At 37.4% G+C, this 27036-nt stretch overlaps 1 protein-coding gene across 1 annotated transcript in view; it reads right to left on the bottom strand.

The window, feature by feature from the left end:
* The window catches only part of COL22A1 (collagen type XXII alpha 1 chain), a 627027-nt gene that overhangs the window by 539551 nt on the left and 60440 nt on the right, over nucleotides 1-27036 (bottom strand). The window contains exon 3 of the mRNA XM_072602989.1: nucleotides 24584-25150. Coding sequence (XP_072459090.1) covers nucleotides 24584-25150 — 567 coding nt within the window. The remainder of the gene's footprint in view (nucleotides 1-24583; nucleotides 25151-27036) is intronic.

Here is a 27036-nt window from a genome sequence, read left to right as displayed (position 1 = left end):
GAACCTGGCAACTGGTCAGAAAGATATTACAGGGGACCTCCATACTAGCAAATTAAATATTGCTTTGTAACTCCATTGCCAATAACCACTTCTAGGTCATAGATCAAGGACAGAGAGGAGCATTTTTAGGCAAGAGGGAGTGAGAGTCCCGAGGGACAATATCATTTTCCATCCCAAGGGAGAAGGGGCCTTGAGGAGCACTATCTGCTACAATCCCAAGGAATCAGGGACTCTACATGGATGAAGACCAGAGCACAGATCAATACTTCTCCCTAGATCACACTACCATGAAAGCACCACAAACTACCATTGAAGAAGAACATTGAAGATGTAATGAATTACCTGAAAACCATGATCAGAAAAAGAGTCTAAACATAATATATTAAACATAATATATTAAAAAATTATCTAGAAAAACTGTCCCAATATTCTTGAATCACATGGTAAAACAGAAACTGAAAGAATCCACTGATCACCTCTTGAAAGAGACCCCAAAATGAAAAAATCGCAAGGACTATTATAGCAAAATTCAAGCTCTCCCCTATCAAATAAACCATTTCAAGCACTAAAAAAGAAACCATTCAAAAACCATTCAAAGCCACAGTTAGGATCACACAAGACTCAGTTGCTAGCACAATAAATGACCTGAGAGCTTGGAATATGTTATTTCAGAAGGCAAAAGAGATGAGATTATAGCCAAAATTAATCTACCCAGCAAAATTGAACATAATTTTTTCTAAGGGAAAAATGGATATTTAATTAAATAGAGGAGTTTCAAGAGCTCCTTATGAAAAGACAGAGATGAATAAAAAAATTGATTTTCAAATATAATTCTCAGGACAAGCAAATACAGTAAACATGAAAGAGAAAACAAAAGGGACTCACTAAGATTACACTTTGTACCTTTCTATATGGGAAGATGATACATGTACATTTAAGAACTTTATCATTATTAGCATAGTTAGAATGAGTATACTACTACAGTATCCAGAAGTGAATCAATTATGTTGGGATAGCATAAAACATGGATAAGTGAGAAAGAGATACCTAGGGAGAAAGGGGAAAGGAGAGAAAGAATGAAAAAATTATCACACATAAAAGAGGAATGGAAGGAAGAGATTTTACAGTAGGGGGTGGTAGGGATGTGGGACAGGTAATCCTTGAACCTCAATCTCATTGGAATTGGTTCAGTGAGGGAAGATTATATCCACATACTCAAATGGTAATGGAAATCTATTTTACCCAACAAGAAAGTAGGATGGGAAGAGGATAAGAGAAGGTGAAGGTGATAAACAAGAGGACAGATAAAAGAAGGCAGTGGTCAGAAGCAAAACAAACTTCAGAGGACAGACAGGATAAAAAGACAGAGAAGAAACAGAAGAAAATAGAATGGTGGGAAAAACACATTAGCAATCATACCCGTTAAGGTGAATGAGATGAACTCACACATAAACCAAAAGCAGATAGCAAAATGGATTAAAAACCATTATCCAACAATATCTTGTTTATAAGAAACACACTTAAAACAGAGAGACACATATAGAATTAATAAGAGGAGTTAGAGCAAAATCGATTGTTTCAGCTTAAGTAAAAATGACAGAGGTAACAATGATCACAGACAAAGCAAAAGCAAAAATAAACCTAACTAAATGGGATAAGCAGAGAAACTACAACTTGCTAAAAGGAACCATAGACAATGACATATGTCAATATCATACACACACTTTTATATATGTGTATGTGTGTATACACAATACATATACATACATAGATGTATATGTATGTGTGTATGACACACACACACAGAGCATAGCATCCATAGTCTTAAAAGAAAAGCTAAATGATTTATAACAAGTATAGAAACTATACTAGTTGGGGACTTCAACTTTCTTTTCTCACAATTAGATGAATCCAATTATTAAAAATAATAAAAAAGAAGTCAATGAGATGAATAAAATCTAAAAAAAAGGAGATATCACAAATCTCTGGAAAAAACTGAATAGGGATAACAATGAGCATTATTTTTTCTCAGCTGCACATGGTATCTTCAAAAAAAACTGACAATAAATTGAGGATAAAAATTTAACAACCAAATTCAGAAAAGCAGAAATATTAAATATACCCTTTTCAGGTCATAATGTAATAAAATTACACTTAATAAAAGGTAATGAAAGCACAGATTGAAAGCTAATTAGAAACTAAATAATCTAATCCTAAAGAATGAGTGGATCAAAGAATAAATCATAATAAAATCAATAATTTCATTCAAGAGAATAACAAGGAGATAAAATTCCAAATTTCCAAAGTAATATTTATCTCTAAATATCTCTAAATGAACATGTCAATAAAAGAAGGAATGCAACAATGAATTTGGCATGCAGCTAAAAAAAAACAAAAAAAGAAGAAATTAAAAATCTCCAATTAAATACCAAATGTATAATACTGAAAATTAAAAGAGATGAATAAAAATTGAAAGTAAGAAAACCATTGAACTAATAAATAAAACTAGGAGTTGGTTTTATGAAAAAAATAAGCCTTTGGTTAATTTGATTTAAATAAAGAAAATCAATTTTCTAGTATCAGAAATGAAGATAAAATTTAAACAAGTATTAGAAGTTAATTTGCCCAGTTATATGCCACTAAAACTGATGATCTAAATCAAATGGATAAATATTTATACAAATATAAGCTGCTCAGATTAACGGAACAGGAAATAGAATACTTAACATAACCATATTTTAGAAAAAGTAATTAAACATGCCATCCATTAGCTCCCTAAAAAAAATCCCCAAGAATAAATGGATTCACAAGTGAATTCTATCAAATATTTAAGCAACAATTAATCTGAATATTATATAAACTATTTGAAAAATATAGACAAAGAAGGACTCCTACCAAAATTCTTTTACAACACAAATATGGTGGTGATATTTAAACCATGGAGAGCAAGAACAGAGAAAGGAAACTACAGACAAATTTCTTTCATGAACATCAATGTAAAAATGCTAAATAACATACTACCAAGGAAATCACATGATACATCACAAAGAAAATGCACTATGACCAGGTGAAATTTATACCAGGGATTCAGGGCTGGCTTAATATTAGAAAAACTACCTGCACAGTTGACTGTATCAATAATAGTAAGAACAAAAATCATGTGATTATATCTTTCAATAGATAACAGAAAAATTATTTGACCAAATACAACACACACTCCTTTTAAAAATACCAGAAAGCACAGGACTCAATGATAAGTAAAATTATAAGTAGTATCTATCTAAAATTCACCAACAAGCATTATCTGTAATGGGAATAAACTTGAAAGCTTCTCAGTAAGATGAGGAACAAAGTAAAATATTCATTATCACTTCTTCAATATTGTACTAGAAGTACCAGCCATAGTAATAAAACAAGAAAAAATAAATTGAAGGAATAAAAAGAAGCAGTGAGGAAATGAAACTGTCATTTTTTTAGATGATATTATGGCTTGCCTAGAAAATTCTAGAGATTCAACTAAAAAAAACTATTGAAAGAACTTCAACAAAGCTGCAGAATAAACCCACCTAAATAATCAGCATTTCTATATACTAACAACAAAACCCAGCTGAAAAAGATAGAAAGAGAAGTTCCATTTAAAAATAACTGCAGAAAATACAAAATGCTTGGGAGTTTTCCTGCCAAGACAAACCCAAGGATTATATGAACACAATTACTAAACACTTTGTACACAAATAAAGACAGATCCAAACAAATAGAGAAATGTTAATTGCTGATGGGTAGGCTGAGCCAATATAATAAAAATGACAATCTTACCTAATTTAATTTACTTATTCAATGTCATATCAATGAAACTAGCAAAGAATTATTTTATAAAGCTAAAAAAATGGTACCAAAATCCATCTGGAAGAACAAAAGGTCAAAAATATCGCAGGAATCGATGAAAAAAAAAATTAAAGAAAGGTAGCCTAGCAGTTCCAGATTTCAAATTACATTACATAGAAGTAAACAATGAAAGAATCTGGTACTGGATAAGAAACAGACTGGTGGGTTAGTGGAATAGATTAGGTACACAATAGTAAAATGACCATAGTAATTAATGTTTGATAAACACAAGGATCCAAACTTTTTGGGAAAAAAGTCAACATTTGACAAAAATTGTTGGGAAAATGAGAAAGCAGTTAAGCAGAAACTAGGTACAGACCAACATGTCACAGCCAAAATGGATACATGATTTAGACTTAAAGGGTGATATAAATAAATTAGGACAACAGGTAGAAATGTACCTGTCAGATTAATGGATAAGAGGAAAATTTTTGGCCAAACAAGAAACAGAGGAGATTATGGGAAGTAAAATAGATAATTTTGATTATATGAAATTTTAAAAAAACCAAACTTTTGCACAAGAAAAACTAGTGTGGCCAAAACAAATTTCTCTGACAAAGGCCTCATTTCTCAAATACATAAGGAACTGAGCCAAATGTATAAAAATGAGTTATTCCTCAGTTGATAAATGATCAAAGGATTTGAATAAGCAGCTTTCAAATGAAGAAATTGAAATTATCAATAGTCACATTAAAAATATTACAAATGATTACTGATTAGAGAAATGGAAATTAAAACAATTCTGAGATACCACCTTACATCCATCAGATTGGCTAACATGAAGAAAAAGAAAATGGCAAATGCTAGAGGAGATGTTGAAAAACTGGGACACTAAAGCAGTGTTGCCAGAGTTGTGAACTAGTTCGGTCATTCTGGAGAACAATTTGAAATTATGTCCAAAGGGCCATAAAACTGTGTATACTCTTTGATCCAACAATAACACTACTAGGTCTTCATCCCAAAGAAATCAAAGAAAAGAGGAAGACATATCTGTACAAAAATATATAACAGCTCTTTTTGTGGTGGTAAATAACTCAAAATTTAGGGGATGCCTGTCTATTGAGGAATGCCTGAACAAGTTGTGCTATATGATTCCAAAGGAATACTATAATGCTATAGCATATGATAAACAGGGTGGTTTCAGAAAAAACTGGGAAGAGTAATATGAACTCATTCAAAGTGAAGTGAAAAGAACTGGGAGAACATTGTACCTAGTAGCAGCAATATTGTAAGGATGATCAAATGTGAAAGACTGAGGTACTCTGACCAAGAAAATGATCCAAGAAAATTCCAAAACACCCATGATAAAATATTATTCACCTCCTCCAGAGAGAACTCTGAATACAGACTATGCTATACTTTTTTGAACTTTATTTTTATTGTTTTATTTGTGTTTTCTTTTGCAACATGGCTATTATGGACATATGCTTTACATGACCTCACATACATACATACATATATATATATATATATATATATATATATATATATATATATACACATATATATAGTACTGAAATCAAAGTGCTTGCCTTCTAGAGGAGGAGGATGAGAATCTGGAATTCAAATTTAAAAAAAAATTGTTAAAAAATGTTACATGTAATTGGGAAATATTTAATAAAATAAAAATATTTTTAAAAAATGAAACTGAATTGCAAAAGGTCTTTAATTTCATGTTGACCCAGTGGAAAATTATTGAAGATATTTGTTCTGGGAGATGCCTAGGTCAAGGCCTCAGGTAAGGAGATTAATCTCACATCATATGCAGTAAAACCTGGGGGAATGGTGAATAATCAAAATGGAAACCTAAATCAACTATAAATCTCCTCGATTTTCTGGATAATAGAAGTTGACTGTGGCAATCAGAAATTAAAAGAGAAACCTGCATTAATTATTTTTAAAGAAATTAACTCTTCACACACCAATATAGAAGCAGCAAAATAATAGTTCAAATTTCTATGGTGCTTTCAGGTTTACAAAGCATTTTCCCTATAATAACCCTAGGAAGTTGATACTGAATGCACTAATAAATCCCTGTAATAGTTAACTAAAACTGAGTCTCAGAGAAGTGGAGGTTAGATCTCATAGTTAATCAATGTTGGGGTTAAAATGCCTCTTCTGCTATCTCATCCTGGAACTTCCTGAGTGCTTTGGGTCTCCTAGCCTATGTACATCCAAACCTCCTAGTAGCTTCTTACCTTTGAATATCCTTTGGCAAGATCCACTCCCTTTTCCCATAAGTGAGTTTCTCTTGGGGCCTACATTTTGTGGAGGGGCTCAGACTCACAAACCTCCACCCCTCCGTTGGTTCTGATCCTGACTTCCAGCTTCAAAACTGTGCCCCAATATGGGGTAATTTCTGCTCTCCATTTTCAGCTCTGTTTTTGTGTGTTGTCTTCCCCCATTAGAATGTCTTTAGGTGATTAATAAGTGTTTTAAGGATGTAGGTAATGTTTCCTTCCTTTAGAATTCTAGGTAAGGTACATCAACTTAGATCACACTTCTTTCACAAAAAGTCTTTACTCCTCCAGATAAAAGTGATTTCCTTCCTCTGTTTTCTCATGGTACTTTATCTGGACCTCTTCTCTGTGTATGTAATTATCTCTAAAAAAGTTATTTGAATGAATATCCTTCTTCCCCTTACATGGTAAGCTTTTTGAGAGCAGAATCTTGGCTATATTGATTTTTCTATCTTTGACACTGAACATAGGACTTGCAAATAGTGGATGATTAATAAATGTTCCATTTGAATAAGCTCTTTCTTGAGTCAAAAACTAACAGCTTTTCTGGGCCACATCTCCAATTAAGGGACCTGTTATTGGACCCTCCTCTTGTGGAAAATGTTATCTTTACACTGGGGCATATTTGCCATAAGCTGATGTCTTGGCTGCTGTCCAAACCACCAAACAGGGAAAACGCTACCCCAGCTGGTATTCATTGAAATACAGACTTTAAGTTTCCTTTAAGGAGCTCCAGTCTGATCTCTATTAACATCTTCTAATCAGCACCAAATGTGGTCATCTTCTTTCTATTGCAGTTTCTCCTTCTGTAAGTGAGGTGACCACATTCTGCAGACTTGGGCAGGTATTAACAATATGAAAGAACTCAAGCATGTCCTACTAATAAGCTGTTTCTGCTATGTAAGGTCCAAACTAGTTAAATGTAGACACATCACCAGAAGTTTTCTCAATATAGTATGAATACTTTGACAATGGTAACCCATGAAATCTAGTTCTACCACATATTTGCTAAGATGACTTTGGAAAAAAAAATCACTTCCTATCACCTTCTATTACAAATTCTTCTTCTGTAAAATGACAAGCTTGAACTATATGACTTTCTAGATCCTCATTCCTAAGGCCATCAGATCTGGATTGGTGAGAGCTGTTCTTAGATAGCCTGATCCAGATTCACCTTCATCACATGCCTCTGACAATGATGAGGATCTGAAATCCAACTGATGAGAGTTCTCCATAACTAACTCAACCTAAAACCATCATACTGCTGCACCAGAGTCACCACATGCCTGCAACTAGGTACTCCAGATCCTTTGCACATAGGACTTTGCACTCTCTATAACTAGGCCAGCTCAGGACTACTAAGCTATAACTTTCCAGCTATCTTCATGTCATGCCTCCTGACTTTCTCCTGTCTTTCATCAGATCTCCTGCTCTGTCCCTGAGTCCTTTTCTGTCCAAACACCTTGTTCTAAGCTTGCCCACAATTTGGAATGTACTCAGGTCAAAGGATCACTGACTTCAATGACTTATATATGCCATTTGCCAAGAATCCTTTAGGTTTAAAAATATTCCTATTTATAGGGTTTCCAAAACCCTGACCCCCAAAATTCTAGATATTTTCCTATGATTAACCCACAAATCATTATTAAGTTAGAAAAAGACATAGGAAATAGAGAATAAACTATCCTTGTAGACAAAAAAGCTCTATGTAGCTCTATAATAAAAATAGAGGAGTTGAGTGAAATGAGACAATGTGCATAAAATGTTTTATAAACCTCAAACACCATTTTTTTTAAATGAAGGAGGAATGGGAGAAGAGAGAGAATATTTGTGATTACGCTGGTACAGAAAACTTTAGATAAGAAAACTTCTATCATACAAATTACAATTTTACAATTGAAAGAAATATTAGAGGTCTTTGAGCCTAGCACCATCATTTTATAGCTAAAAAACAATGGAGAAATATATATATATATATATCAAAGGCAGAATTTCAATCCAGGTTTTCCTGACACCTAGTTAGGCTCTTTATCCTCCATATTCTGCCACACTGCTTCTTTTGAACTAGAAAGAGGATTATATGATCATCTACCCCACCAAGAAATCCTAATTTTATAGGTACAGGAGTTAAGTCTGATGAGGCCTAAAGAGAAACTATTTCCCTAAGTGGTGCATGAAAAATGAGTGATAGAACTAGACTAGGCTCACTGTGTCCTCTGACTCCAGGTCTAAGGCACCTTCAACAGTAACTTGCCACCTAACTTTTTAATATGATATTTTATTAATGCATGTATAACATCCTGCTTGACTGTCAAAACTCAAAGCCCAAGAAGAGAGGAACATAAATACTGATAGTCCAAATCTCAAATCTTACCTAGTAGAATTCAAAGGTAAAGAGGATCACTTAGAAGAAACCATTGAGTTGAATCTCCTCATTTTGTAGATTAGAAAACTCAGGCTTAGAATGGTTAAGTGCCTTATAGAGGGTCAGTGTATAGGGCAGGATTCAAATATGGGTCATCCTGACTTGAGGTTCAGAACCCTATATATTATACCAGGTTATCTCTCAATAAATGAGCGGAGCAGAGAAATGAAAAAGAAAAAGGATGAGATGCAAATGGTTAAAAAGCAGTATGTTTTTGCTATTTACTGCCCCACTTTATTATTATTTTAGCTATGAGAACAAGCAGCCTCTTCCTCTCTATCCCCCTCCCCTGCCTTCACCAAATATGTAATAACACTTATGAAAAATGCAGGCTTCAAGGGTTTAAAATGTGAATGGGCAGCTGGAAGAAAACTAGAAAAAAAAAAGATGAACGCCCACAGAGGACTTAGAAAACTTAGCTTTCTAGAATGTATTCTACTACCCAACATGCTGGGGGGGCAGGAAATGAGTTGGAGTCTAGTCATACCCATTTCCCCCTAAGTTCCCAGGGTACAGATTTGCAAGGAAAGATCAAATGACCAGAGTGACCTGTTCCTGGGACAGTGCATCTGCTGATTCCTTCAAGTTTACTTCTGGCTGAGATTTAGGGTGGCTGAGCCTTGAAAGCCAGCCAGATGTCAATTGTGAAACAGCTGGTTAAGTACTCCCTCTTAGAGAACTTCAGCTGTTGCAGAAAACAAGACAGACACCTGAGTCAGTATCTAGGATTGGTTCTTGAAAGAGAGGGATGGAATCATACCATCATAGCTGTGGTAGAATGCCATGCCTTGAGCTGTTGTCTGCCACAGCTAGGAAGTGGCACTGGCTTAGGTCCCTAGCAGGGAAGGGTCATTGAAAGATTCAGGAATTCTGGTCACTGATCTGCTGCCACTGTGAGACCTGGGGCAAATTACTTCTCATGTGTGGGATCTCAGTTTCCTCCTCTGTAAAATAAAAAGATTGGATTAAGACAGTCCCATAGACCCCTTCCAGCTCCAAAGGTCTATGATTCAACTGCCTGGTAGGAAGCCTTCTTCCTAGAAAAACTGAATTGCAATGGGGTGTCTAAGCAGTATGTGCTGGTAAACGTATAACAATCAGCTTTAGGGGTGGGGAGGGGGGAGTACCTGCATTATTATCACTTATCTCAGTCTAGACAATCAACCAAAGAAAATATCAAGCTCTGATTTGTAGTGTTTGATGATTTCCAAGGTGTAAAATTCAAGAATCTGCTGAGGTAGTTCAAACTGGTTCCAGCCTTCTCATATCTAGGTAATACGGAGCAGGATTTGGGACACAGGGTAAATTCCTCTCACACTGCAAGCTGCTTCTAGAACAACACTGCTTCTCTAAGGCATTATTTCTAAGAGTGAGATTCAGTAGAAAAGAAAGCTACTGCTGCCTACAGAGAAAATGGTATAGAGATGAATTCAAAGGCAAGTACAAATGAAGCACATCTGCAGCCTCTGCAGACCTGAAAGGCACGCTTTGTTGTCATGTAGTCATGCTCGGTCCTGTTTGACTCTGTGACCTCTTTTGGGGTTTTCTTGGCAAGGATACTAAAGAGGTTTGCCATTTTCCTAAACAGAGGACTTGGCCTCCTCTACCAAGCACTTCATCAATATGCAATATTAATATAAGTAATATAATACACTATTAATATATAATTAAGATAATTTGAAACAATAAAATATTAATCTAATATAGAATGTATGATGTATATACTTTACGTATAATGTTATTATATACTATATTATATATGTATGCATGTTTATATTTATATATTTATCTGGGTTCATGTTTTATTTCTTTAGCAGACTCTTAACTCTTTGAGGGCCAGAAATGTGTTTCAATGATCTTGTATCCCAAGGAGCACCTAATGCATAGTAAGTGCTTAACAAATGAATGAATAAACGTCCCAGACGCTGGACTCTACAGGAGCTTGGAGGACACATATCAGACCACATGGGTACAATTTAGATTTTCACTAGGGTACAGTTCTTCTACTGGGCTACACCCAGGAGAAAGTACCAGCGATCTCCAGTTGGAGAATTAAAACTCCACTACTCTTATCTTTGAGCTAGCATATTTTTTTAAGTCAAAACCACAAACATCTAAGTGGTTCTTCTTAAACTATGTTTTCTGTTTTATTCTATTTTTTTTTTTATCATTTGCATTCCTCTTTGGCCCTTGAATCCACCCATAGTGAATGGTTGGGTGTGTCTCTTTTGTGGCCACAAGTTTGAAGATACACATTCATAAAAGGATCTTTGGTAATCCTCAAAAAGCCATTTGCTGGAAATAGCTTAGGGTAGTGGTATGGAAGGGGAGGCAAACTTGTCAGAGAGGGATGCCAGGGACGTGGGCTCTTAGAGGGAGGTCTCTGGTGCCCAGATTTATCTGAGGCTTAGAATTCCCATGCCAGCAATAACTCCACAGGAGCCCCTCAACCACAGAGAGAAACTACCTTCCTAAGAGCTGCATTTTAGCCATATTTTCTATTTCTTCAGTTCCTACAGGAGTTAATTATTGCAATACCTTTTTATTTATGACTAGTATGATTAGTAAAGTATTTATGATTAGTAAATATGATTATTATTTATGATTAGCATTTATATAGTGCCTACTATGTGCCAGGCACTATGATAAGTGCTTTAAAATATTATCTCATGTAGTATGTATTAGGCATTGTGCCAGGGTCTTTATAAATATTATCACATTTAGAAGATAGGTATTATTATTATCCCCATTTTACAGTCGAGGAAATTGAAACATATTGAGGCTAAGTGATTTGCCCAAGGTCACACAGCTAGAAAACATCTGAGGCTGGATTATAGCTCAGGTCTTCCTGACTCAAGGTCTAGAATCCTATCCACTGCACTATGCAATAGATGCACATTGGAAAGGAAACAATATGGATTCCCAAGTCTACGTGCTGGCTAACTGATATTACCATGAGAAACTCAATTCACATTTCTGAGCCTCAGCTTCCTCGTTCATAAAAGACTAGATGACCTCTACCATCATTTCAAACACTAACATTCTATGACCTTGTACGGTATTTTCTTATTTCCTTCAAGCTTGGAATTATCTTTGATGTTCTGACATTCTATGTCATAACATTTAACGTTCTGAGATTTCTTGCAGTGCTAATATGCTGGTTTTTTGTTCTAAGGTCAATTCTGAGTCTTCCTTTCTGTTCTAACCTTCTTCTAAGGTCACTTCTGCCCTTCACTTTGATATTATGATTTAATAAATTTTGAAGGGAAGGAAGTAGTGAATTTAGAATGTTCAACCGGTTTCCTGCTTTCACTTTCTCTCATCTGTGTTGCACCCTTCACAAAACTAAGTTTAGTCTGCCTTTCTTCAAATTATTCTCCTTTTCATAAACCTTCAGTTTCTCCCCATGCCCACAGCACCAATTCAAAATCCCTCCTCCTTGTATCCAAGGCCCTCCACAATCTTTTCATATGCTTCAAGACTTATCTCCTTGACTCACCTGTGAGTTCCTTGAGTACAAACTTCTCACATTTCTGTATCTCCTTCAGCACTTTTACTATACTATATTTTTGACAAATATTTGATGATTAATTTATTGGCTTATAAAGGTTTTTGTTTTGTTTTGTTTTAAAGACTGAAATGATCTGGAAGAAAAATTCATATACTTCAAATATATGGGTAATTAAAGATAAAATCTGTTGGCCTTGTGATTTCATGAAGTGGGACTTGAAATGGGAGTGTAAAAGAAAGATTAGATTTAAAGAGGGAAAGAAAAAGGAGGAGGATAGACAATTGTTAAAATTTATTTATTTTTACTTTTCAACATTCATTTCCACAAGAGTTTGAGTTCCAAATTTTCTCCCCATCTCTCTCCTCCCCCATCCCAAGAAACCATGCATTCTGATTACCCCTTCCCCCAATCTGCCCTCTCTTCTATCACACCCCTCCATTCCTTTATCCCCATCTTCTCTATTTTCATGTGGGGCAAGATAAAATTTCTATACCCCATACTTGTATTTCTTATTTTCCAGTTGTATGCAAAAACAATTCTCAACATTCATTCCTAAATCTTTGAGTTCCAACTTCTCTCCCTTCTTTCCTCCCTACCCATCCCACTGGGAAGGCAAGCAATTCAATATAGGCTATATATGAGGAGTTATGCAAAAGAGTTCCATAATAGTCATATTGTGAAAGACTTAACTATATTTCCCTCCATCCATTGCTGCCCCCCATTTATTCTATTCTGTTTTTTGACGTTGTCCCTCCACAAAAATTGCTCCCTCCTCCCATTGCCCTCCTTTCTATCATCTCCCCACACCCCAATTATCCCAATTCTCCCTAACTTTCCTATGGTATAAGATTGATTTTCATACCAAATTGAGTGTGCATGTTATTCCCTCCTTAGGCCAAATGTGATGATAGTAAGCTTCACTTTTTCCCTCTCACCTCCCCCTTTTCCCCCTTCATTGAAAAAACTTCTTGCCTCTTTTATGAGAGATAATTTGCCCCATTCCATTCTCTCTTTCTCCTCCCAATATATTCTTCTCTCACCTCTTAATTTTATTTTTTAGATATCACCCTTTCTTAATCAATTCACCCTGTGCCCTCTCTCTACATGTACATAATCCCTCCAACTATCCAAATACTGAGAAAAGTCTCAAGAGTTACAAATATTATTTTTCCACATAGGAATGTAAATAGTTCAACTTTAGTAAGTCCCTTATGAATTCTCTTTCCTGTTTACCTTTTCATGCTTCTCTTGATTCTTGTGTTTGAAAGTCAAATTTTCTATTCAGCTCTGGTCTTTTCATCAAGAATGCTTGAAAGACCTCTATTTCATTGAATGATCATTCTTTCCCCTAAAATATTATACTCAGTTTTGCTGGGTAGGTGATTCTTGGTTCTAATCCTAGTTCCTTTAACTTATGGAATATCATAGTCCAAGCTCTTCAATCCCTTAATGTAGAAGCTGCTAGATCTTGTGTTATCCTGATTGTATTTCCACAATACTCAATGTGTTTCTTTCTGGCTGCTTGCAATATTTTTCCCTTGATCTGGGAAAACTCTGGAATCTGGCTACAATATTCCTAGGAGTTTTTCTTTTTAGATCTCTTTCAGAAGCTAATCAGTGGATTTTTGCAATATTTATTTTACCCTCTCATTCTAGGATATCAGTGCAGTTTTCCTTGAAAATTTCATGAAAGATGATGTCTAGGATCTTTTTTTCATCATAGATTTCAGGTAGCCCGATAATTTTTAAATTGTCTCTCCCTGATCTATTTTCCAGGTCAGTTGTTTCTCCAATGAGATATTTCACACAGTCTTCAATTTTTTCATTCTTTTGGTTTTGTTTTGTAATTTCTTGGTTTCTTATAAAGTCATTAGCTTCCATCTGCTCCATTATAATTTTTAAAGAACTATTTTATTCAGTGAGCTTTGAGTCTCCTATTCCATTTGGCCAATTCTGCTTTTTTCAGCATTTTTCTCCTCATTGGCTTTTTGGATCTCTTTTGCTATTTAGGTTTGTCTATTTTTAAAGGTGCTACTTTCTTCACAATTTTTTGGGTCTCCTTTAACAAGCTATTGACTTGCTTTTCATGATTTTCTTGTATTGCTCTCATTTCTCTTCCCAATTTTTCCTCAACCTCTCTTACTTGATTTTCAAAATCTCTTTTGAGCTCTTCCATGGCCTGAGACCATTGCAAATTTATTTTGCAGGTTTTAGATGAAGAAGCCTTGACTTTTATGTCTTCCTCTGATGGTATGCATTGTTCTTCCTCATTCAAAAGGATGTAAGAAAATACCTGTTTACCAAGAAAGTAACTTTCTACAGTCTTATTTTTTTCCCCACTTTTTGGGGCATTTTCCCAACCAGTTACTTGTCTTTTGATTCCTTTGTCAAGTGGAGGATATACTCTAGGGTATACTCCCAGTTCCTCCAAGGTGGCACAATCAAGGGAGAGGAGTTTACTCCTCTCCTGGCCTGTGCTCTGGTCTAGGAGTGACTACAAGTTTTTCTGCCCAGGATCTGGGAGTAAGGTTCCTTCTCTACAACTGCCTCCAGCTCCACCATACTAGTGTTCCTCCTCACCCCAGGGCTGCCACTCATGGCTAAGATTCAGATCAGTTGCTCAATTCCTCCAGGGTCTTTAGGCTGAGTGCTCCAAAAATGGACACTGCAGCTGCCTGGGGCTGAGGCTAGGGCAGGACCCTGCTCCTTTCTCACCCAGGTGAAAGAGCTTTCTCACTGACCTTTGAAGCTATCTCTGGTGTTTGTGGGTTGAAGAATCTGGAAACCACAGCTGCTACCCAGGATTCCGCACCCTGAAGCCTGTTCCAGTCCTGTCTGAGTTGTGTCACGTGGCCAAGACTGGGTTGCACTCCATGGGCTGTGCTCTTCTCTGAACCTGGTGTGATAGACCTTTCCTGTTGGCCTTCAAGGCTGCCTTGGGCTGGAAATCACTTTCATTCTGTCATTTTGTGGCTTCTGTTGCTCTAGAATTTGTTTAGAGCCATTTTGCAGGTATTTTATGGGCTTTAAGGGGAGAGCTACAGCAAGTCTGTCCTTCTACTCTGCCATCTTGGCTCTACCCCAAGGATAGACAATTAAAAAAGAAGGTAAAAAGTAGGGGTAGCAAGAGCAAAGAAATAGAGATGGAGAGAAGAAATGTGTATTAATCGGATAGTAAGGTGACAAGGTGAACTAAAGTGTTTGTTTAGGGAAAAAAGAAACAGAGGTAGATAAGGATGGACAGGCAAGTTTGGGCCAGACTTTGGATACTTAAGTGAGAAAACCAGACTTTATCCCGTAAATAATGGGAGCCATTGAAGATCTCTCACCTTAGGAGTTAACAACCAGAGTAGTTGTGCACCATAGAAATTAATCTGGAATATGTGTGAGTTAAATTGGAGAAAAGGGAAACTCTAAACTGGAAGACCAACTAGAAGTCATTCTATCCCATTGACAATGACTATTTGGCCACTAGGCTTTTTTTTTGGATGGAGCTCCATTAACAACGCAGTTTTTAATAATTCTGCAGGCCAAGAAAGACTCTAACCAATCTGAACAGTATTATGCTATAATATGCTAAGGAGGAATTACAAACCAAGAAAGATTCTAACTAATCTGAATAGTATTATGCTACAGTAAACTCAAGCCTTGGTCAAACTCTTACTCTCCCTAATTACGTAGAGAAGTCAATGAAGGAACTAAGAACTAAATGCTATATAAAGAAGAGGGGAGTACAGACTATGGTGACTCCAAAGTTTTAAACCCAGATCCATATAAGGATGGTTATAACCTCAAAAGAAACAGAAAATTTTAGAGAAGGTGAAGGTTCAACATGCTGAGTTTGAGATGTCAATTGTACAGTCAGTTGGGGACTAGAATTTAAGGGAGTGATTTGGGGGTAGTAGTGGTAAAATGAGGCTGTGGTAAGGGATGGGACCTGGGATTTCATTAATGTGGGGAACTCCCATTATAAAATTCTCTCTATTCACAAAGATCAGCAACTTGTCTGAAATATAATCTTAAAACTTCTTAGCTCACTGAGTGGGTAAATGACTTTTCCATGGTCATAAAGCTAATGTTATCAAGAGGAAAGGCTTAAATCTAAGTCTTCCTGACTCCAACACCAGCCTTCTCCACTATACCACAACTAGGGCTAAATGCATAGATTTGTGAGCCATCTGGATAGAAAGAACAAGTTCTTAGCAAAGAGACTGGCAAATAGCAATCATTTAATAAATTTGTCCACTCATTCACACTGTTGATAAACAGAGGAGCCAGAATTTAATCTCCATTCCATCAATCAACAAATATTTATTAAGTACCTCCTATGAGCCAAGACCCTGTGCTAGGTGCTAGGGATAAAAAAGTAAACTCAAACTAGTCCTTGTCCTCAAACAGCTTACGTTCAGTCAGGCAAGGCAATGAATAGTAAATGTATATACAGAAAGTAATGACAGGATAATCTTGGTAGAGAGTACACTAGTATTTGGGGAGATGAAGAAAGGCTTCATTCATGTAGAAGGTGTCATTTGAATGAAGCTCTGAAGGAAACGGGTTCTTAGAAGCAGAAGTGAGGTGGGAGTGCAATCTAGGCATGTGATATAGCCAGTGAACAGGTCCAGAGATAGGAAATGGGGTTTTATATAAGAGGTACAGAAAGGTCAATCTGGTTGTATCAAAGAGTACACAGAAAGAGGTGTAAGAACGTTAGACTGGGGGCAGGTTGTAAACGGCTTTAAAAGCTAAACAGAAGAATACCTATTTAATTCTCTGACTCTAAATCCAATACTTGTTGTACTACATGAAAAGGCTTCTGGGACCTCTGTGCTATTATGTCTACTACAGCCAGAGTGTGAATGTGCCTATTTGCGTGTGTTTCTGTGAGTACAGACTGTCCACACAGAGGTTGATATTGAAGTGCTAGCTTGCTGATTCAATTCAATAAATATCGAGTGCTGACTATGTGTTAGGTTCTTGTAGCTCAGTAACACCAGACCTTGAATATTGACTGATTTATTGGCCAGCAATGCTGATGACTGATAATGAAATAAATTTAGAGACTCCTGAGAAATGAGCCACAGTTTGAAAAATCAAAGCAGGTCCTTCCTCAGGGAGACAACCAACAGAAACTTTGAACAGAGAGGTCAATAGCTAAAAAGGCATAATGACATGGGAAACCATCCACAGATGTGAAGTAGGGAGAAGGGTACCTCAACCCACCAATGAACATCCTCAAATGAGAAGGTACAGGGTGTTTTCAGTTGCTGGGAAAGTCTGCATACCAGAGCTTTATTTTTAACATAATGATAAACTACAGAACTGTTCATACCACCACAAGACAGTCTACAGGTGGGGCTAACTCAGTGGCAACCAAGGCCTAAGGGGCACTTATCCTTAATTCCTAAAATCCATGGGGTTTTCCTGCATTCACAGGAAAGCAAATCTGAATTGGCTCGAAGGACAACTATTATCCCCGGCCCTGCAGCCGGCAGAATTTACTAGGTAAAGTCATCGAACTTGATGAAACAAAGGACAAGGTGCCCCCAAGGAGAGGGCAGGCAAGTTTCTCTTCATGTAGTTATCAGGGGAATCAGGCAAAGGGCATAGGCAAGTTCTGTTTTCCAAAACAAAGGGAAGAAACCCCCAATATTAGTAAGTCTCATTTCTGTAGCCCTTTGAGGTTTACAAAGTGGCTTCTCCAAAACAATCCTGAGAGATTTGACAAGAAGGCAGTAAAAATAATATCATCTTTTTTTTAAAGATAGTGATAATAAAAAATATAGTGCTTTAAGATTTGCAAAGTGCTTTATAAATATTAGCTCATTTGAATTTAACAACAACCCTGGGAGGTAGGGGCTATTGGATTTGAACTCAGGCGTTCTTGTTTCCAAATAAAGCATTCTATTCATTGTAGCAGTGAGCTGAAAAAAAACGGTGTAGTGGAAGAGTCAGAAAGACCCAAGTTCAAATTCTGCCTCTCTTATTCATTAAATAGGTTGAAGTCACTTATCCTTATCTGAGCCTCAACAAATTATGGATTTAAAGATCCCTGATATGACCACATTTTACAAATGAAGAAACTGAGATCCAGAAAAGTTAAGTGACTTTTCTGGATTCACACAACTCAGGTTTCCTGCCTTCAAATTAGCTTTTAGCTCTTTGTCCAATATACCATGTTCTCTCTTTAAAAACAGAACAAAATAAAACAAAGATCCCTGCTGCCTCAGAGTATTTGGTCTATAAAACAGGGAGAATAATTTTTTGGAGAAAAACAAGGGCAAAGCTGGCAACATACCCTTCATGTGTGTTATTTGACTAAAATCTCCACTCTGAGTTTGTACAGTAGGTAACTGCATGCAGAAACTATGTAGATAAAAACCAAGGTTTTATTATTATACTCAAACATAATTTCAAGCTTCAGAGAAAACCTGAACATGCATGAGGATTCTGACAAAGTTTCCTATAGGCAAAATTATGTCAGCAGTGGAAAAAAATAGTTCTTTTACATATTACAATTTTGTTTTGCCATAAAAGTTAAAGAGAAGATAGATTCATAATCCCATACTCTCTTTAAAGTCATGAAAGTCAAACAAACTTAGTTAAACCATCATAATCTCCTATATCCCCTAAGAAAACAAACTTCATCAAAGAACCACTATAGGCGAACTGTGTCAGGTTACAGATTAAACTACATTTAGAGAATTCACAAAGAGAATAATTGAGGAGGAAGAGTTACATGTCACAGAGTAAGGAAGAGCTGAGATTCCTCCTCTGGTTTCTTATCTGAGAAACATTCTTATCTAAGTAAATTTTTACATCCCATGGGAGAGGTTTTGGTCAAGTGAGGTTAATATTAACAAAAAGACACAAGAGGAATAATAGGAAATCAAAAATTCCCATAACACATGTATCTCTGCCAAGTCTGCCCATCTGTTACAGCAGAATGTTGCCTGGACAATCCACAGGGCATTCAAGAAGTACAAGATATAAGAGCAGCCTTTAAAGGATTCACAGCTTAATTGGGCAGAAAAGACATATATGTACAGATGAAGAGTCAAGATAAAAACAGTGCAAGAGATGTTTTAAAGCAGCAGACACAGAAAATATAAAACAAGTGACCCAGACGATGAAAACTGTGCCTATTCAGACTAGGCTGGGTGATCATGCACCAGGTATATTAGAAAAAAGATTCATGACTTTTTCAGAGGATAAAGTGCAAACTGTTTTTCCTGCCATTCAAAGCCTTTCATAATCATGTTTCATTTGAGTTTTTTTACCTTAATTCCTTTTATTGCCTTCTATACAGGGTGTGCCCCAGCCAAACTGGACTACTTTCTACAGATTGTAGAAAATGTTTTCTTTTTTAAAATCTCCTAATAACTAGAGAACTCCATGAGGGTAGGGAGTAGATCTTCTCTGAACTTTGTATCATCCCCATTGTCTCTAAGGAACCCTCTATAACCATCTAGTCCAACCCATACCTCCCTCCTCTTGTTCTTCTCCAGGCTGCACTACTAGGCTTCCTCTACCAGGCCCAGTCCTTCATCCTGAAGTCTCATGCCTACTCTGGAATTCAGACATTGGATGAACCCTCAAGCCCCTTCTGGTTCCTCCCAGAAACTGCACTTAAGGAAGTGCCTTGGCCAGCCACTCTCCAGGCTGTACCCCAGACTTCCTCTACCATTTCCCTACTGAGCTACTGAATACCATCCTCCCTACTCCTAACTCCTCACTTTTTCAGCTTCCTTTTATGGATTGGCTTCTTCATAATGGTAGCTCCTTGTGGACTAGGACTACCTTTCTTTCTAGTACCATTTGTATTCCTCACACTTAGTATAGTGCCTGCCAAATAACAATTAATCAATAAACATTTATTAAGAACCTACTGCCTGCAAAAAGAGGCAAAAGAGCCCCTACCCTCAAAGAACTTAAAATCTAATTTGTTTGTAGTCGAATATCTAAAAACAAGGAAAAATGGGAAGTAATTACGAGGGAAGGCACTGGAATGCAGGGGGACTGGGGAAAGTTTCTTGTAGAAGGTGGGATTTTAGTTGAGACTTAGGTAAGCACTTAATAAATTCTACTGGTTGAGTGGACTGACTCAACACTTCCTGACAAGTGGCCACACGATTTCTGCTTAAAGACTGATGTGAGAGAACCCACTACTTCCAGAGGCAGCTCATTCAAGTTAGGCTAGCTCTAATTGCCTTTTTGCAACTTCTCTTCAACATTCTTCTATCTAGTTCTGCACTCAGGAGCCAAAATGAACAAGTCTAATCTCTCTTCCAGATGACTGAAAGGCTCAGGGCCACTGGATTCTCCCTCACTATGCCAATTTTCTCTTTTCCAGACTAAACAGACTTAGCTCCTCTGTCAATTTTCACATGGCATGATCTCCAGGTCCTTTCTTATTCTGGTTGCTCTCCAGATTACTGAAATCCTTCCACTTAATAAATATTAAGGAAGTTGGGGGTGGGCTGAGGAATGGATAGCTCCATACTTTTCCAGATGTTCTGATTAAAAAGGCTGTAAAGAACAAATTACCACTTTGAAGAGGACTTTTTGGTCCCTTGATCCTTTAGGGATCTCTTCTTTCTCTGACCCCAAAGGGCTTTATTTGTACCTCTCCTTTACATATCACATTCTAACTTATAGATAATTCTTAAATATATCTTTTTTTCTCCTACTAGACTATAATCCTTGTGAGCACCTCAGTATTCCCCCTAGTGCATTGTATATAGACATTAAATAAATATTTAGAGGGATAAAGAGAAATCTGTGAATCCAATAATAAAAGAAATTCCTTGGCCAAAAACCACTGCAGGTTAGCAAGAAATCTTGGGGAGTTACCTTGAACAGGTTAAATGACTTGCCTTAAGTTATGCAGAGATAGTTCAACAGACCTGAACCCAGGACATCTTGCCTCAGAAGCCATTCTTCTACCCCTGCTGCACCAGGCTGCCTCTAAATTATGTGTTTGTCCTTCATTGCCAAAGAAGACCATACCACCAGAGAAATAAGGATATGACTTGTACTTGAGCCATCTGAATCCAGTGACCAGATATTCATCAGGATGACTGGAGATGACCCAGGATGAGGCAACTGGGGTTAAGTGATTTGCCTAAGGTAAAATAGCTAGTGAGTGTCAGGTGTCTGAGGTGAGATCTGAACTCAGGTCCTCCTGACTCCTGCACTGGTGCTCTATCCACTGCATCACCTAGCTGCCCTGCCTCTAAAGTAAATATTTGTTGAACTGTATTGAATTAATTGAAATTTATCTTCAAGGTCTTCTTCTAGGTACTCTCCCCCTCAGAAGGCCATCTCTCAGACATCTAGTATCCTCATGATATCCACTGGTTGCTAAGAGATTATCAGGATAATGCCACATTCTCTTAATCAAGGAGTAGCCCAGATAAAGAGTCAAGATAAAAACCCTGCAGGAGATGTTATAAAGCAGCAGACAGAGAGAATACAAAACTAGTGATCCAGACGCTAAACACTGTGCCCATTCAGATAAGACTGGATGATCATATGTCAAGGATATTGTAAAAGAGATTCACAACTCTTTCAGAGGATAAAGTACACACTTCTTTTCCTGGCATTCAAAGCCTTTTACAGTCTTGTTTCATGTGATTTTTTTTCTTGCTTAACTCCTATTAGTGACTTCTACGCAGGGTATGCCCCAGACAAACTGGATTACTCTCTACAGATTATAGAAATCTGTAGACCTTACCCTTATCCCAACAAACATTATCTATCTCAGGTTTCCTTCCTCTATGGCTCTGCTCTCTCCCTCCCCCCAACTCAGACACATTCTAATTAATTTGCCTGAGATTAATATTACCACACTCAAGTAACATGCATACATTTTGAAAGTGGTCTTCTGAACACGAGGACTAATCCAAGTCAACATGAATGATGGAAATCTCCAGGGCCAATGTTAATTAAAAGACTCTCGGATAAGTGGTTGTCCTGACATCCCTGAAATCTTATGGGACATGGAACCATCAATAAATAGAGATGGCTATGCTGCTATCCTTTCCAAACCTCTAACTAGGTGAGCTAGAATCAAATGACATAGGAACTTCAGAGCTTCAAGCATCTTCAAGATCATCTATTGTAAATTACTCAATTTATAGATTAGAAAACTAATGCCTAGATAGGGGAAATGACTTGCTCAAGGTCATATAGGTTGGTAGATAGTAAGTGGTGGAGCTAAAGATTTGAACTCAAATTTTCTTATTCAGGGGAAGTCAATTCATATTACTAGGTCTCAGTTTTGTTGTTGAGTTGTTTCAGTCATTTCCAACTCTCCATGACCTCATTTTCTTGGCTAAGATACTAGAGTGATTTGCTGTTTCTTTTTCCAGCTCATTTTACAGATGAAGAAACTGAGGCAAACAGGATTAAGTGACTTGCCCAGGGTCACATAGCTATCAAGTGTCTGAGGCCAGATTTGAACTCAGGTCCTCCTTGATTCCAGGCCTGGTGCTGTATGCACTTCACCACCTGGCTGCCCAGGTCTCAGTAACCTTCACTGTAACATAGATAACTTGGACAAGACTTCTAGCTCTGACATTTTATATTCTAAGGAGTCTTGTAACTCTGATATTCACTGACTTTATGAGCTAATAAGTCATTGGCATGCCTAAGCTATACTGTGGTTAAACACCTCTAGTATACATTTAGACTCAAGTCCAACCACCCCCACCATATCTGTGCCCACCCAGCCTGTCCATGCCTTGATGAATGACAACTGACAATTTACATCAGACACCACTCTCTGGCCTGAAACCTGGGCTCCATTTTGTTCTTAGTACATCTCACCCCTTCATTCCCAGTTCTGGTTTGCTGAGTGCGTCTTGGCAAATCAGGGCCAAGAAACTGAAGGGAAATTGCCTTCTCACTGTTCCCTGTTGGCCTTTGAGTGGAGAGCTGATGACGTCAAACTCTCAACCTCTGGGATTAATGGATGTGTTACTCATGTTGCCTGAGCCTCAATTCGCAAATGTCTAAAGAAGCACTCAGAGGCTAAAACTGAAGTCCAGCTGATGGGAAAACTTTAACACCACAGAGATTACCTTGTCTAACCCCTCATTTAATAAACAGAGAAACGAAGGCCAGGTCAGGGAAAGGACTTAGACAACAAGATGGTGGCAATGAATTCCAAAAAGAAATTTACAGATACATAACTCTACCGTGCAAATTTTAATTGTCCTCTGTGGGAATCAGCTCCTAAAAATTATGACAAATTTATCCCATTGTATGGATCTTAACTGAGATTACTAAGTCACAGATTGAAAGCTAGAAGGAACCTTAGCAGTCAAGTACAACCCCCTAATTTTACTGATGAAGAAGTTGGGGCAGAGTTAAATGATGTGTTCAGGGTCTCTGTACTAGTAAATGTCTGAGATGGGATTAAAATCTAAGATTTCTTGACTGTAAGTCCAGAACTATATCCGTTACATCATACTGCCTCATGAAATTTCAGACTATTGGAAAAGTTTAAACTAGTTAATGCTACCTTCAGTGCCTGTCATACACAGACTATAATAACACCATACTTGATCTTTAAGGGACATTTTGTGGAGGAGCAAACTGAACACTTGATCTGCTGCTAATTAGCTGTGTGAATGTGGGCAGGTCATTTACTCACTTTGGGTCTCACTTTCCTTTTTTGTAAACTTAGGACTGTAAAACCAGCTTCAAAGAAAAAGCTTTGAAAACCATCACAAATAACACCAAAAAACACATAAAACATTAAGCATTTGATCTGCTGTTTCTCCTTAATATAATTTTGAGTTGAAAGAGACCTTAGAGATAATTTAGTTCTAAAATCATGACTAGTCCTTTCTATCTTTGGTGCAAAGGAGCAATATTATGATTTGGGAGGAGCTTTCCCCCTTGTGAGTTGTGACCAATGTAGAGAGGAAACACCCCTAACAATATGATAAGGTTTCTATGCTGATGAAGAACTGGCCACTTCTGGTGAGGTAGAGATAGAAGGAGCTTGGGTTTGGCTATTCTTGTAAGTAGTTGATATCATAGTAAACCACACCCACTTGAGTCCTGCCTGGACCAATATCAAAAGTCTCTACCACATTGGTCACTCACTGCCAGACCTTCTCAAAGTCATCTTTGCCCACAATGGAGAGTCCTCTAAATTTTGGTGTCCTGGAACAACTCTATTCATCTTTCCCTCGTTTGCGCTCTACCTAGTCAAACTCACTCTCTTATCAGATGAGAAAATTATGACTATAGAGATTGAGTGATTTGTCTATGATCACACAAACAATATATAAACATAGCATGGATTGAAATTCAGATACTCTTTGTTCAGCGTGTCTCTCCTGAACTGTAAACTCCATGAGGGTAGGGACTATATTTCATCTAAACTTCCTATCCCACAGCAATGAATATAGAACTTTGAATACAAAGCGCTTAACAGATGTCTGGTGAGTTGAATCAAAATAAGTAATATTCCATAAGACACAAGACAAGACAAAGAAATGCTTTACTTACTTTCACAAAGGCGGCGTCTCAACTTCCCTCGGATCTTATCAATGGCATTGAAATCTGAGACATGGAATACATGGGCTGACTTAGGCTCAGAAGCAATTTCATCAAGTTCTTCCTTCAGGGCTTCCCCAACACCAACAGCAAATATCCTGATACCAGCTTTGTGAGCAGCTGTAGCTGCATCTAGAACAATATCTTGACTCCTCCCATCAGTCAAGAGGATAGCAACCTTCTTGATGACCCTGTCACTTGGCCTCCCACCAGCCGCTTTGGAAAAGCTGTGTGTGGTTATGTAGCGGAGGGCATCTCCAGTATTAGTGTTTCCTCCATGATAATTAATGTTTCGAGCAGCTGCTTTGACTTCCTCTCGAGTCCAGTACTTCCCGAGGTCAAACTCAGTGATGGTCCGGTCACTATAGCGAACCACACCTACTCGAGTCCTGTCTGGCCCAATCTCAAAGGTCTCGACCAGGTTGGCCACCCACTGCCGGACCTTCTCAAAGTCATCTTTGCCCACACTGGAGGACGTATCCAAGATAAAGACTAGGTCATAGTGGACATTTTTGCACCCTGTAGAAATAGAAGAAAGCACACATTATAATATAACAACAATTTTCTATGACTATAACTTATAGATGAAATGCTGATTTTCATCTATAGAGAGATTTTTCATACTGAGAAATCCTCACACAGATAAAACAAATCATGAGCACTGGTTAAGAAACAATGACAAAAACAACTCATATTGCATCAAGGTTTACAGAGAATATTCCTCAACATAATCTTGTGCCATATGTAGTACAAAATATTATTATTTCCATTTTAAAGAAGGGGAAGTGGAGTCAAAGAGATTAAATAATTTTGCCATAAGGTTTGCGTGACATTTGACCTCTCCTTCTTTGCTGGGTCATCATCCATATCATGCCCTCTAACTGTGATTGTCCTCCCAAATCTTTATTCCTGAACACAGTCTGTCTGTCTGTCTGTCTCTCTCTCTCTCTCATTCACATACACACACACACACATACACACACACCAGCAGGAGCAGCCAGCGTTGGTAACAGCAAAGTATCATGTTCATTCTGATGATTCCCAAATCTATATATCCAACCTCAATTCTAGTTCTACATCAGCTATTATGATTTCCCACAAACCCACCCATCTTCCAAATTTACCTGTTTCTTTTCAGGGTATGCTATCCTTCTAAGTCACCCAGGTTACCTACCTCAATATAATCCTTGACAACTCACTGTCTCTTACCTCACATAGCCAGTCAATTGTCAAATTTTGTTTCTACTTCACAATATATCTTGCATCTATCCCCTTTTCTCCACTCATATAGCAACCACCATCCTGATCCAAGCCCTCATCACCTTTCTCCTGAGCTATAGTAAGACTCCTAACTGGGAACTCAAGCCTTTCCTTTCTACAATCCATCTTGTATTGACGAAGTGCATTTTCTTAAAGCACAGATATAACCATGTTGCTTCCCTACTCAATAAATTCAGATGGTTCTTTATTATCTCTAAGATGAAAAAGTAAACTCCCTTGCTTAGTGCCCAAGACTTTCACAATATAAACCCAATCAATACGTACATTCTCTTCGCACAAAGTAATACAGTGCTACTGTTAGGCACCACAGCTCTCAGTCTGTGCCTTTTCAACATGCATGAAATACTCTCCTTCTTCACCTTTGCACCTTTGAATCTATGGTGTCCTTTAAGTCTCAGTTGAAGCACTACAGTTGAGATCTTTCCTGATCTCCCCAGATGCTAGGGCCTTCCCACCCAAATTTTCTTATATCTAATTTGTATTTCTTTCTTCTTCTCTCCTCTCCTCCCCTCCTCTCCTTTCTTTCTTTCTTTCTTTCTTTCTTTCTTTCTTCCTTCCTTCCTTCCTTTCTTTCTTTCTTTTCTTTTTTTCTTTCTCTTTCTTTTCCTTCTTTCTTTCTTTCTTTCTTTTTCTTTCTTTCTCTTCCTTCCTCCCTCCCTATTTTTTAATTTCCCCCCCACACCCTTCCCCCTCTCCCTCTCTCCTCCCTCCCCCCTTCCTCCCTGAGATGGCATACAATTTTATAAAGGTTCTACACATACATTCCTATTAAATACATTTTCACTATACTCATACTGTGTAGAAGAATTAAAATGAAAAGAAGAAATCATATAACAAACCAAAATGTAATACAAAAAAAAATGATCTGCTCCATTCTGAGAATGAATGCCATAGTTCTTTCTCTGGATGTGGAAGGCATTTTGCCTTAAAAGACAATTGGGAATTTTTTTAAGTCCTTGCATTGCAATGAAGTTCTAAGTCTACCAGAAAAAAAAAACTCTCACACACTGTAGTCACTGCTATGCACAAAGTTTTGGTTCTGCTCCTTTCACTCAGCATCAGATCATATAAGTCTTTCCAGGCCTCTCTGAAGTCTTCCTGTTCATTATTTCTTATAGCATAAT

This window comes from Notamacropus eugenii, chromosome 4, assembly GCF_028372415.1.
Source record: "Notamacropus eugenii isolate mMacEug1 chromosome 4, mMacEug1.pri_v2, whole genome shotgun sequence".
NCBI classification, from domain to species: domain Eukaryota; kingdom Metazoa; phylum Chordata; class Mammalia; order Diprotodontia; family Macropodidae; genus Notamacropus; species Notamacropus eugenii.
This window is presented reverse-complemented; position numbering and strand designations above follow the sequence as displayed.